Source organism: Camponotus floridanus, unplaced genomic scaffold (assembly GCF_003227725.1).
Source record: "Camponotus floridanus strain SB8 unplaced genomic scaffold, Cflo_v7.5 scaffold141, whole genome shotgun sequence".
NCBI lineage: Eukaryota > Metazoa > Arthropoda > Insecta > Hymenoptera > Formicidae > Camponotus > Camponotus floridanus.
Window position 1 is genome coordinate 10,570 of NW_020229261.1, and position 13,852 is coordinate 24,421.

Consider the following 13,852-nt stretch of genomic DNA (forward strand, 5'->3'; position numbering starts at 1 on the left):
AATTACAAAGCCAATGTCCATGAATGATCTCAGAGGGTAATATATAACGTGCACAATTTCTGATTTCGTTCCGTGCTATTTGCATGTGAAATGCCGGCATAATAAAGTGTTACTCGAATATAAAACATAATCGAAAAAGAATAATGTTATTAAGCGTGATGAAATTTTTTTTATTCGACTATTAAACTTATTTCTAGCAGTTCATCTATATTCTTTCGTATAATTACAAGCCCGGACTGATTCTATTATGCACGCACAAACTATGAAACTTTTATATTAAGAGAGTATTGTTACGATCTGACGTCAGAAGTCGATAAAAAACCTATAATTTTTTAATTTTCTTTCACTTTTAACAAAAAATCAATAGCTCCGGTGTATATTACTATGTGTACTTTAATCATAGAAAAAGATTTATTATTCCGTACGATCTATAAAAAAATTTCGGTGCAGAAAAAAGTAATCGTTTTGATCGGTAAAAAAGGACGGTCAGCATCCTCTTAAACGCGCGTATGTATAATAATATGTTGCGTAGAAGAAAGTCCCACGCTCTGCAAGAGGGAGAGATCCAGATAAAGGGAAAGAGCGGGCAAAATCTACGCGTCGTGCGCGTTACGGGAAAGCTTGGTGAACGATGGAAAATGTCGTGGAAGTAAGACGTGGAGTAGGAGAGAGAAATAGAGGGAGGCGAGTAACATAGGCCGGTATTCATAGTCCGATCTTATATTTGAGATCGTCTTAAGTTCGAGCTTGAAATGCTACGCAGCTATTTGATTGGTTGAATGAGGTCTTAAATCAACCTCCAAGCAGACTTAAGACGATCTTAAATATAAGATCGGACTATAAATAGCGGCCATAGAGTGGAAAACGAAAAGCTCGCGGGGTCGTACTCGCGATCAGTCTGTCTACACGACGACAAGGTTCTCTCTTTCGAAGAGTGTTATCCCCTTTTGAGCGTATAGTTTATATTCCTATCATTGTAAGCAATAGTTACCACGAGATGCTCCGAAGAATCACGATATTGCTCATCGTTTCAGCATTCGTTGTGGCTGTTCATTCAGGTGACGCATCTTTTTGTTAATTTATCTATAATAATACGTTACCGAAAATACATCCAAGAATTAAATTTTTGATTAAATAAAGTCAGCGTTAATTAATTAAATTAATTTTTGTTCAGTTTGTAGTGTATTTAGAAATATTTTTATTTTTATTTTTTCGAACAACAAACATGAGAAATAAACAAAGATAATATTATATATTGCAATCTATCGGAAAATTCTATTTACGCGAAAGAAAGAAATGTTTATTATAAAATAGAATGCAAGGTTTTAATTTAATAGAAAGTCTTTTTAAATAGAAAGCTTTTTTGAAAGTGTCTATATATATGAAAAAAGAGATTCTAAAAGAAAACATTTTCGTAATCTATATAAATAACATAATATAATCGAACATAAAAAAATAAATAGCTATTAAATATTAATTTATAATGTCGAGATACCATTGTGAAGATTATTTGATAAGTTTACAACGTTTACAACGTTTACAAATTTACAACGTTTATTTATGGTTGTATGTAATTTATATGTTTTATACAAGATATTAATTGACGGACTGAAAGATTAAAAATAATTAAAATTAATTATAATATCAGAATTTGAAATATCCAAAATATTCGTTTACATAAAAAAAAGAAAACACATATAACATATATGTATAAAAGAAATATTAATTCTACTAATCCTATTCAAATTATATTTTTTATTATTAAATACACGCAAATCAATGCATTTATAGATTACATACTTTACAATTTTATTTGTTCATCTATTAATGTCATTTTTTTCTTTGTTCTCCTATTTGACGAAAAATCATAGGAGAAAAAAAGAAAACTGTATGTACATTGCCCTATACACATATATATAGTTAAGGGATAAAACATCGCGACGTTTTGGCCACTTCGCCACTTTGCGACTTAAATAATAACAACTACAACACGATAGTATATAGAAACATAGACTTACTAGAATAGACTGCTCATGAAGGTAGTGGGGGTATCCGTCATTGAGAAAAGGATAACTGTCATTAATATGAGTTTCTATCTCTTCCTAATGCAGAGTAGTGGGGAAGCATAACGACCAATAACGGTGTCAGAGCATGAGTGTCATAGTATGCATATTGTCGATGTGAGCTAAGTCACGTCCACTAAAAAGAGATAGAAATTCATATTAACGACAGTTATCCTTTTCTCAGCGACGGATACCCCCACCACCATAATGAGAGCTCATGAGCAGTCTATTCTAGTAAGTCTATGTATAGAAATACGTTTGCGCGCGCACACACACACACACACATACATTTACATGTCTTTTATTCATTTCAATCTTTTTACTTGCTTTATTTTTCTGAAATTATTAATGATCTAGAAGAAACTGTTCGAGCAAACGTCGAACAACTTTTCTTTCAGAAGCAAATAATAAAAAAATTATATGTGTTCAAAGAAAAACGCCCTCGCTAAAAGGAGCGAGGGTCCGAGCGATCATTCGGCGCCCCTGGCAGCCGTTAGCGCGACATCGCTTTGTCAGCGCAATTTAAAAACAGCGCTTGCCCTTCTCGAAAGATCCAAGGAAAATAAATAAATTCTTAACCGTTCGTTTTGAACATTTATATTAGTTCACGAAAAATCGGGATCTTTCGAGAAGGGCTCCGCTATAAATTGACGCGCTCGCGGAACACGGCGCTTCTTGGCTTAAAGGTACTCGACGCACTCACTTATTTTTCGATCACGAGAAAAACGTTCTTCCGTTGCTCGCGGATTGAATCAGTCGTCTCCGTTGCTCGCGGATTCTGAAATCGCTTTCGCGTAATTAATTTAAGACTGTGTATTATAATTAGTGTTATAATTGTTATAATAAACTGACTATTATTGTTAAAAGACTTAGATTATCGTCGAATTAATTTCTCTTCGTTCTCTCTCCTCGCGGATTTTTATCCTTCGGTTTCGCGCTTGCCTCCCGCGTCAATCTCGCATAAACTCTATCATTTGCTGGTCCTTCGAGCCGGATATTTAGTGACCGGTTTTTCTACGACGCGGAGTGAGTGCGAAGTGTTGTGGTTCTCTGTGCTCCGAACACCAGTCACCTGAAATTCAGTCATCATGAGTCGCAAGGCCGAGTTGACAATCACCGCTGCAACGGATCTCTACGGCAAAATTGCCCGTACTCACGAGAACCTGATGAAGCTGGGCGCTGCCAAGATCACGGTGGGCGCAGTGGAGGCGCGATTGCAGTCCTTGGAAAGGTACTGGACGAAGTTCGACGCGCACAACGATGAGCTCTTGAATTATCTCGACCAAGTGGCCGATTCAGAGTACATAAGACTCGACATACCTGCTCTGGCTGAAGAGGCCTACCTCGCCAATAAGGGCCTGCTGTTGGACCTCCTGCGTAACCTCAAGACGGAAGAGAAGGAAGCTGGCACGAGAGGGTCAGAGCCGTCCTCACAAGCACCCCGCACGACTCTTCCGAGGATCCAGCTGCCTCATTTCTCCGGGAAGTACGAGGATTGGCCAGCCTTCCGTGATCTCTTCCAATCGCTAATCGGAAGGGACACTCTCACGTCCTCAGTCGAGAAGCTCCACTACCTGAAGACATGCCTGAAAGGAGAAGCAGAATTATTGATTCGAAGCCTGCCCACGACAACCGAGAATTTCGAACGCGCATGGGATGTTCTCGTTGCTTACTATGAGAACAAGCGGCTCCTGGTGCGCAGTTACATCTCCCAGTTTACGTCACTCCAGAAGCTGAAGAGCGAGTCCGTGGTGGAACTGCGCAAACTTTGCCACAGCGTGAAGAGCACGGTAGGATCACTGGAGAGCATTGGGCGCCCGATCACGAAGGGTGAAGATCTTTTCGTGCACCTCGTCGTTGACCTGCTTGATCCTCGATCTCGCCGCGAGTGGGAGAATTTCATTAGTGATTCCAACGATCCACCCTCGTACGACAAACTCCAGCTCTTCTTGGATCGTCGGCTGCACACTCTAGAATCGTTGCAGCCTGTCAAGGTCGAAGCCATTTCTTCTAAACCGCATCCAAGTCCGACACAGAAGACTCGCACTCTTCACACGCGTAAGCAGGACAGTAAGCGAGGTCGCTGCTCCCTATGCGGTCAGGATCACTATATTATGTTCTGTGACCTTTACCAGAGCAAGACGGCGGAGGAAAGGAAGCGTCACGTCGAGGCGAACGACTTGTGCCTGAACTGCCTAGGAAGGCACAAGGTAAGCGAGTGTTCTTCTCAAAAGACTTGTTCGTCGTGTCGCGCGCGTCACCACACGACCCTCCACGAGGCATGTCCGTCCGGCGAGAGCGCTAAGACGTCACACTTAGCGCAACACAAAGTCGAGGCGACGACGACAGTTCTCCTCGCTACCGCGCGCGTTCGCGTCCTGGACCGGTTCGGCCGCGCTCACACTGCACGCGCACTAGTTGACCAGGGCTCGGAGTCCTCGCTAGTTTCCGAAGCTTTGGCCCAACGTCTTCGCCTAGGTCGGTCTCCTACCTCCGTCGCCGTGTATGGAATCGGCGGCAAGCAGACGGGCCTCGCCCGCGGTCAAGTCACTCTTCAGATCCGCTCCCTGCGCGACGGGCCTTTAATAAGCGTGGCCGCCTTGGTTTTCCCCCGGCTCACACTTTATGAAGGCGGAATCAAGGCCAATCGTCGGGCGTGGACGCACGTCCATGGGCTGGAGCTCGCCGATCCGGACTTCTTGGCGACGGATCCCATAGACATCCTTCTAGGAGCAGACGTCTACGCCATGATCCTCCAGGCTGGACTTCGACGAGGGAAATCACGGGAACCTGTGGCACAAAAGACGGCGCTGGGCTGGATATTGTCTGGGGCCGTCGGTACGACGTCCACATCGCGCCATGCGTCAGCACATCACTGCCTGGTCGAGGAAGACCTAGGCGCTCTCGTACAAAGGTTCTGGCAGCAAGAAGAGCTACCCGACGCCGCGGTAGCTCTCTCACCCGCGGATCAACAGTGCGAGAACTTCTTCCGCCAGACACATTCGCGGTCCGCGGACGGTCGGTACGTCGTACGTCTGCCGGTCGTTGCCCCGCTGCCAGACTTCTCGGTGACGCGCTCCACGGCTTTACGAGTTCTCTTCAGCATGGAGAGACGTTTCGCTCGGGATCCTCCTTTTCGAGCCCTCTATGCCGACTTCATGCGGCAGTATGAGGACCTGCGTCATATGTCTCGCGTGACTCCGGACGCTACGTCGCGCAGACCGGTGCATTACTTGCCGCATCACGGCGTGCTGCGGAAGAACAGTGTCACCACGAAGCTGCGCGTAGTTTTTAACGGCTCCACGCCAACTACTTCGAAAAGAACCCTCAACGATCACTTGATGGTGGGTCCGAACTTGTTGCCTCCGCTCGCCGACGTGCTACTCCGTTGGCGACGGCACCGCTTCGGTCTAGCCACCGACGTCGAAAAGATGTGCCGACAGATCTTGGTACACCCGGATGACAGGGATCTGCAAAGGATCCTGTGGCGGGATTCCCCGCAAGACAGCCCTGCCGAGTACCAGCTGAGCACAGTGACCTACGGCCTAGCGTGTGCTCCGTTTCTAGCGATGCGCGCTCTCAGGCAATTAGCTGAGGACGAGGGTAAGCAGTACCCTCTAGGAGCGGCCGTTCTCCTGCGAGATGTCTACATGGACGACATCTTAACCGGAGCAGCGACGATGGCGGAGACCCAGGAGATGTGCAAACAGCTGTCCAGTATCTGCATGGCGGGCGGCTTCCCTCTCCGGAAGTGGTCAGCCAGCGACTCAGCGGTGATCTGGGATATCCCGCCGGAGCACCAGTTGCAGCGCGAGACCCGTGACTGGCGACCACACGAGGCTCACTCCACCTTAGGACTGCAGTGGCACCCCGCCACGGACGATTTCTCTTTCGCCACCCGGCACATCGCACTGCCATCCGTCACCAAGAGGTCTGTACTGTCTCTGGTGGCGCAGCTATTCGACCCTCTCGGCTGGCTAGCACCGGTCGTGGTCCGCGCCAAGATTGCCTTCCAATCGACTTGGCTTCAAGGACTTGAGTGGGACGCTCCGCTCGACGACGCCTCCGCGTCAGCCTGGGTCACCTTTCACGCCCAGATACCAGTACTCGAGCAAATCCGAGTACCTCGCTGGATCAATCTGGGTCCTTCTTGCACCCGCATCGAGGTCCATGGCTTCTCCGACGCCTCAGAACGAGCATATTCCGCCGTCGTGTACCTAAAAACATGGTCAAACGACTCGTGGATTGTCCGCCTAATCACCGCGAAAACAAAGGTCACACCGCTCAAACAGGTGTCCTTACCTCGTTTGGAGTTAAGCGCCGCCGTCCTTCTCTGCCGACTAGCCAAACACGCCTTGACAATCCTCGACCTGACTGCGCCGCTTCACCTATGGACGGACTCCACCGTCACGCTGGGCTGGATCCGCGGCCACCCATCCAGGTGGCAAACCTACGTCGCGAACCGCGTCTCAGAGATTCAGAGGACCACTCCGCAGGCTGCGTGGCATCACGTTCCAGGCCAGGACAACCCAGCGGACTGCGCTTCCCGAGGGCTCTCTCCCAAGGAACTGCAGAGCCATCCTCTGTGGTGGCAAGGTCCGCCCTGGCTACGCTTAGACGCCACCGCATGGCCGACCGCCGTCGGCCACATCACCGAAGAGCACCTGCCGGAGAAGCGCACACGAGTCCATGTCAAAGCCACAGCAGCGCCGATGAGCGAGGCCGCCGAGCTGGTGCGGTTCTCCTCCCTGAAGAGGCTCCTACGCGTGACAGCCTGGTGTCGGCGGTGGCTGAGAGTAAGAGAGGATCGGTCCACTGGCACTCAACAGCGCTTCCCCAGTACTTTGTCCGCAGAGGAGATAGAGAGAGCTCGAGTTTGTTGGATCCGGCGAGTACAATCTGAAAAATTCAGGGCCGAGTTAAAATTAATAAGTCAGGGCCTTGCCTTAAGTAAATCCAACTCACTTGCTCGCTTTAGTCCCTTTTTAGGTACCGAGGGTCTCCTGCGAGTCGGGGGTCGACTCAAGCACTCCATCCTAGCCTATGACGAGCGTCACCCCGTCCTCCTGCCGAAGGGCTCGCACCTCACTCGGCTAATTGTGGACGACTGCCATAAACGAGCGTTGCACGGCGGAACACAGCTCACTCTCTCATTAATCCGCCAACATTATTGGATTCCACGGGGTCGAGCACTGGTCAAGGAGGCTATCCTGCGATGTCTCCCTTGCGTGCGATGGCGGGCGGCGACACCACAACAGCTGATGAGCGATCTTCCACGGGAGCGCGTGGTACCAGCGAGGCCCTTCCTTCACACTGGGGTCGATTATGCCGGGCCGATTCAACTTCGCACAACCAAGGGGCGCGGACACCGCTCCTACAAGGCCTTCGTAGCGGTCTTCGTCTGCCTTGCTTCCAGAGCCGTACACCTCGAAGTAGTCTCCGACTACACGGCCGAGGCCTTCCTTGCGGCCCTCAGGCGGTTCGTCTCTCGCCGAGGCATCTGTCGCAGCCTTCGAAGCGACTGCGGGACAACCTTCGTGGGAGCCGATTCCCAGCTGACAGCCCTCTTCACCGCGGGCACGCCAGAAAACCACCGGATCATCGACAGCCTCGCCTCCGAGAGGATCGAGTGGAGGTTCAATCCTCCCTCAGCGCCGCACTTCGGAGGCATTTGGGAAGCCGCAGTCAAGTCGCTCAAACACCATCTCCGACGAGTGATTGGCGACGCCAAGCTGACGTTCGAGGAGATGAGTACCTTCCTCACTCAGGTAGAAGCGTGCCTTAATTCGCGGCCGCTGCAGGCACTCTCGGACGACCCTGAGGACTTGGCTGCGCTGACGCCTGGACACTTCCTGGTGGGAGCCGCCCTGACTGCAGTGCCCGAGCCGTCCTTGCTGGATGAACCAACGTCCCGCTTATCTCGCTGGCAGCTCCTGCAAAAAATGAGAGACCATTTTTGGGAACGCTGGTCGAAGGAGTACCTCCACTCCATTACTCACCGTCCTAAGTGGTTGCGCGAAGAGACGGGCTTCAAGGTCGGCCGACTTTGCCTCATCCGGAACGAACTCACACCACCCACGAAATGGCCACTCGCGCGTATCGCGAAAATCCACCCCGGAGAGGATGGTCAAGTTCGCGTAGTGACATTGCGCACCGCAGCCTCCGAGTTGGTACGACCCGTCGTGAAGCTCGTCGTGCTCCCCATCAACGGTCATGGAGATCACGAGCCTCCATCGCAGTAGTTCGGAGCTCCCGACGAGCTGCATATCCTCCGCTAGCCATTCTTTTCGCCAAACGCTCTTGGCGAGGCGGGCGGAAATGTTCAAAACGCCCTCGCTAAAAGGAGCGAGGGTCCGAGCGATCATTCGGCGCCCCTGGCAGCCGTTAGCGCGACATCGCTTTGTCAGCGCAATTTAAAAACAGCGCTTGCCCTTCTCGAAAGATCCAAGGAAAATAAATAAATTCTTAACCGTTCGTTTTGAACATTTATATTAGTTCACGAAAAATCGGGATCTTTCGAGAAGGGCTCCGCTATAAATTGACGCGCTCGCGGAACACGGCGCTTCTTGGCTTAAAGGTACTCGACGCACTCACTTATTTTTCGATCACGAGAAAAAACGTTCTTCCGTTGCTCGCGGATTGAATCAGTCGTCTCCGTTGCTCGCGGATTCTGAAATCGCTTTCGCGTAATTAATTTAAGACTGTGTATTATAATTAGTGTTATAATTGTTATAATAAACTGACTATTATTGTTAAAAGACTTAGATTATCGTCGAATTAATTTCTCTTCGTTCTCTCTCCTCGCGGATTTTTATCCTTCGGTTTCGCGCTTGCCTCCCGCGTCAATCTCGCATAAACTCTATCAATATGTTTCAAAGAAAATAGGGAGCTGTATATATACATTCATATACGAGAGAAACTTTTTCATTCTTTGAAGCATCAAAAGAGAAAAGATTTATTTATATCTTCTTTTTTTCTAGGAGAACAAAAGTCAAAATAATGTCAATTTGACATGTCATATTAACATCAAATTGATCAAAATAGACGTATTTGTATCAATATGACGTCAAATTGATATTAGGAGAACATACAAATCAAAGTAATAAAACGAATAACAAAGAGGTAAGAGTAAAGGCTTTGAGAGCTTTTAATGCGGAACAATTCAAAATTATATATTAATCGTAAATACTTATATCACATAATACAGAATAAAAAATAAGTGTAATACAAAAATATATATGAGCATGCTTAAATAATGAACGTGTGCGGACGTTTCGATTTGTTTTCAAGTTATCTTCAGCGCAAGAAATAGCAGAAATAGCTTTTTTATTATCCGTTTCACTATCAATAACACACATTCATGTTAAACCTCATTGCTATTTCTTGCGCTGAAGATGACTTGAAAACAAGTCGAAACGTCCGCACACGTTCATTATTTAAGCATGTTCATATATATTTTTGTATTACACTTATTTTTTATTCTGTATTATGTGATATAAGTATTTACGATTAATATATAATTTTGATTTTTCGCATTAAAAGCTCTCAAAGCCTTTACTCTTACCTCTTTGTTATTTTTTACTGTGAGCTTATTATTTACAATTATTAATAAAACGAAATTGTTATACATGTTTGAAAGAAATTGGAGAGTTGTATACATATATAGACTCATATGTGCGAGAAAAACTTTTTCTTTTTTTGTTAAAGCATTAAGAGGAAAAAATTGAAATTTATTTGTATATTTTTCTTCTTTCTCTCGCAGAAATTCATTTATATCTTCTCCTTCTTTCTCTGTAAAAGAATAGAATGTAATAATATTTATCAATATTAAAACCTGTGCGCGCACGATAGAGGCGATCAGTTTGACTCTTGCTTAACACACATTTACACATTATATTATATTATATTATATTACATTATATTATATCTATAATATATATATGTATTTTTTTTCCTTATCGGCAGACGTGCTAAAATGCTACATGTGCACCTCACTGGAACGAAATTGCAATTCCTCTTTGACAACGACTTCATTACAACCGATGGAGTGTACCGGTCACAATATGATGGAGTGGCTTAGGAAGGTTCAGCAGAACAAAATCCTCGAGTCACTCATAACAATTCTCGAGATTGACGAAGTGCTTTCACACCATTTTCATAGCACTCCCTCGAACATGGCTTGTGCCAAAACAATCATTAACGGCAAGTATCTGCACATGTGTGTTTGCGGAAATGCATATGTGGAGGTGTCTCTAGAACAATTAATATTAGGTATCAGGTACTTTTATTTACAGTCAAAAATCAAAACGTGACCATAAGAATGTGCCAAGTGGCCAAAATGGAGAGCTCTGATTCTTGTAACACGATGAAGAAAAAAATACGGGACTATCAACTGGGCAAGATGGAGGACTGCGCGATCTGTTTCACGGATGCCTGCAACGGCATAACAGCTATATCTCCTGAAATATTTTATACGCTTCTGTCGTTCCTCGGCGCTCTCATTCACGTTGCTTTTTATCACTGGGCATAACCGTTCGCGTCTTACCATTTCTCGCGTATTCCTCTTAAAAAATGCCGTATAATAAATATTAATTATTCAACATCGGATATCATACATATTCGTTATGTATACACACACACATACACACACACACAATTGTAACTCAAAACCGATAATGTCTTCCAATGATTAGTACATATACATATGTACTAATGGAGACAATAAGCGCATATATATTACTTATCATTATTTATATATTTAATAACGCGCTATTTGAACTATGCAGGCATTATAAGAATGATGACAAATCAAATATGAATTTATCGCGGACGAAAAAATCATTTATATTTTGTGCATACTCGAGATCGGAAAATTCGTTATGCTTATATATATAAAATATATAAGCTATACTCCCCATTTTCGACAAAAATCGCGCATTTCCTCTAGTATAATTTACATGGTGAATTCGTAAATAATTCTTCTCCGATATTGGATGGCGAATTTTATCACGCTTTTTTCTAATTTTTTATCGATATCTTTAAACGAAATTAGCTATTCTCGTCTTTTAGTCGAAAGAAAAAACAAATATTTGTACACACATATACTTTCTCATTTTTACTTTCAAATTATACAGTGTTATTGTATATCGTGTACTTACAGAAAAAAAGAAAGAGAGAAAGAGAGAGAGAAAGAGAGAGATGGAGAAGGAGAAGAAAAAAGAAAATGTGTGCAATTAACATTAACGTATACAGGGTGCTTTCGCAACATACAAATCGGTAAGTCGGGTTGCCTATCTGAAATATTACAATTACACTATATCAATGTTAAAAGCTAATTTCACTTTCCTCATTCCCTACGGATTTGCATTCAAGGTATCAATCAAGGAATTTTTTCACTTTTCACGAAAAAAAATTACATGATCGATATTCTGATTTTATTATTTTTCAATTATGCGAGGTCGGTAAAAGAAGACCGTCAGATAGGCAACCCCATGGGAGAGTTATATTATATTATATATAATTTTACATATAATATAATATTATATATAATTAATTTTGTAATATACTATACAAATTTTAATTCGCAAATATAAATGTCCGCTCAACTTGACAGCTGGGCTTAGACTTTTTGACAGTCGTTATTTAACAACATTGTTGACAATGTTATTAAATAACGACTGTCAAAAAGTCTGAGCCCAGCTGTCAAGTTGAGCGGACATTTATATTTGTTGACATTGTTGCGCGCGGAAATGATCTTCTTCCGTCGACAGACTTCCCATCGAAAGAATTCAATAGGTGGCGAATACATCCAGGAGGATGGGACGCGGGGACGTAACAATATAATAAATAATGAATGTGATAAATAATTAAAATATTAATGACTTACATCATATCTTATTGATCCATCCATTTCCAAGACCTCCTTTTTTTCTTCATTTTTTCCTCGGCACTCCAATCCTCGTTACACTCATTTGAATTCTTCTTTGCACTTACACTCATTCGAAAAGTTCCTCGTTGCACTTGCAATTGTGTTTAGAGAAAGAATTTGATAATATATGGAACGTCTCACATCACTACTTCACTGCTCAAGAGCCACTGAGCGAATGATCGTAAGTCAGAAACATTACGTGGTATTGTTTATATCGCCAAGGTTGACTATGTAAAGAAAGAATTTGATAATATATGACGTCACTACTTACTGCTTAAGGTTACTGTGCGAATGATAGTAAACCAAAAACATTCCCGCGATACTGTTTATATGGCCAAGGCCATACCATCGACTTATACTATGCTATAATTCGTTGAAATATTCTACGAGTAATTGCCGATTAAGAAAATTTAAAGCATTAGTCGAAATTGATTTAATTCTAATAAGTATCGTTAGGGAAATTATTATAATAAGCATCAATAATCGAAAGCTCATAATAAAATTAATTTCTTTATCCCCTTTTATATATCTCCTTTTTCAATTTTTATTCGCAGTAATTAATGATTGCGATTTGATAAAGATTTATTGTTGCGATAAATTTTCATATTGTTTATCATAAGTTAATTAGTTTTTAATTATTAGTAATTATATTAAATTATGTTTCGATACTAATCGTAATCGTGTTTAGAAAAAAAATTCGAAGCGTTTCGTATCACTACTTTATCGCTCGAGTATCACTGTGCGAATGATAATAAAGCCGTAACATATTAATAATAGCGCGCTATTGTTTATATTGCCAAAGTCGAACACCGTATTATCGATAATTGCCGAAATATTTTACGTACTATAACATGTACTGTTATACATGAAAATATTAAATTGTAGATGTTTTTTAATTTATAGAAGAATTAAACGATTATTTATTAAACAATTAATTAACATACAAAACATTTCATCATTGTTTTACTGTTCGAATGTCACCAAACAAATGGTAGCAAAACTGTAACGTATAAACAATAACACGCTATTGTTTACGTCGTCAAAGTCGAACATAATGTTATTCATAATTTATTGCCGAAATATTTTATATATTATAAAATATACACAAGCATAATATTAAATTATGGAAGTATTTTAATCTATTGATTAAAATTGATTTATTACATTAAACAATTTATCTATTTATTATATTAAACAATTTATCACGGAGCCTTTCTTTATGCTAATTATTTGCATCTATAATTCGATTATTTTACTTCGTGTTCTCTCACAATCCAAATTATATTTAGATTATCAAGTAGAACGATAAAGTAACGGATAAAATATATTTGTGATTCTAAATATTAAAATAATAATTATTGTCCGTAAAAATCGCAACAATCGAAGTGATTATTTAATATTTTGGATTCCTATAATTTAATCGATTTTTGATTAAATTGTATATTGTTTAAATAACAAGGATTAAGAAAATTTGAAGCATTGTTCGAAATATATTTAATTCTAATATTGTTAAAGAAATATAATTAGCATCAATGATCGAAAGATCATTATATAATTAATTCTCTTATCTTTTTTTATGTATCCCCTGTTTCAATTTTTAATCGCGGTAATGAAACATTACGATTTGATAAAGATTTATCTTTGCGATACGGTTTCATGTCGTTAATTATTTTTTAATTAATTAATTTTTATTAATATTTAAAGCAAATTATGTTTCAGTACTAATCATAGTTGTGTTTAGTAAAAAAATTACAATATTCAAAGCGTTTCTCACCACTACTTTATTATTCGAGAGTCACCGTGCGAATGATGATAAAGCGGTAACGTATAGCGCATTGTTTATATTTTATATTGCCAAAGT

At 42.3% G+C, this 13,852-nt stretch overlaps 1 protein-coding gene across 1 annotated transcript; it reads left to right on the forward strand.

The window, feature by feature from the left end:
- Positions 1–3,151: 3,151 nt before the first annotated feature.
- LOC112637190 lies at positions 3,152–8,305 on the forward strand. Its single transcript, XM_025406396.1, has one exon. The coding sequence runs from the start codon at positions 3,152–3,154 to the stop codon at positions 8,303–8,305; it is 5,154 nt and encodes a 1,717-aa protein (XP_025262181.1).
- The last annotated feature ends 5,547 nt before the right edge of the window (positions 8,306–13,852 follow it).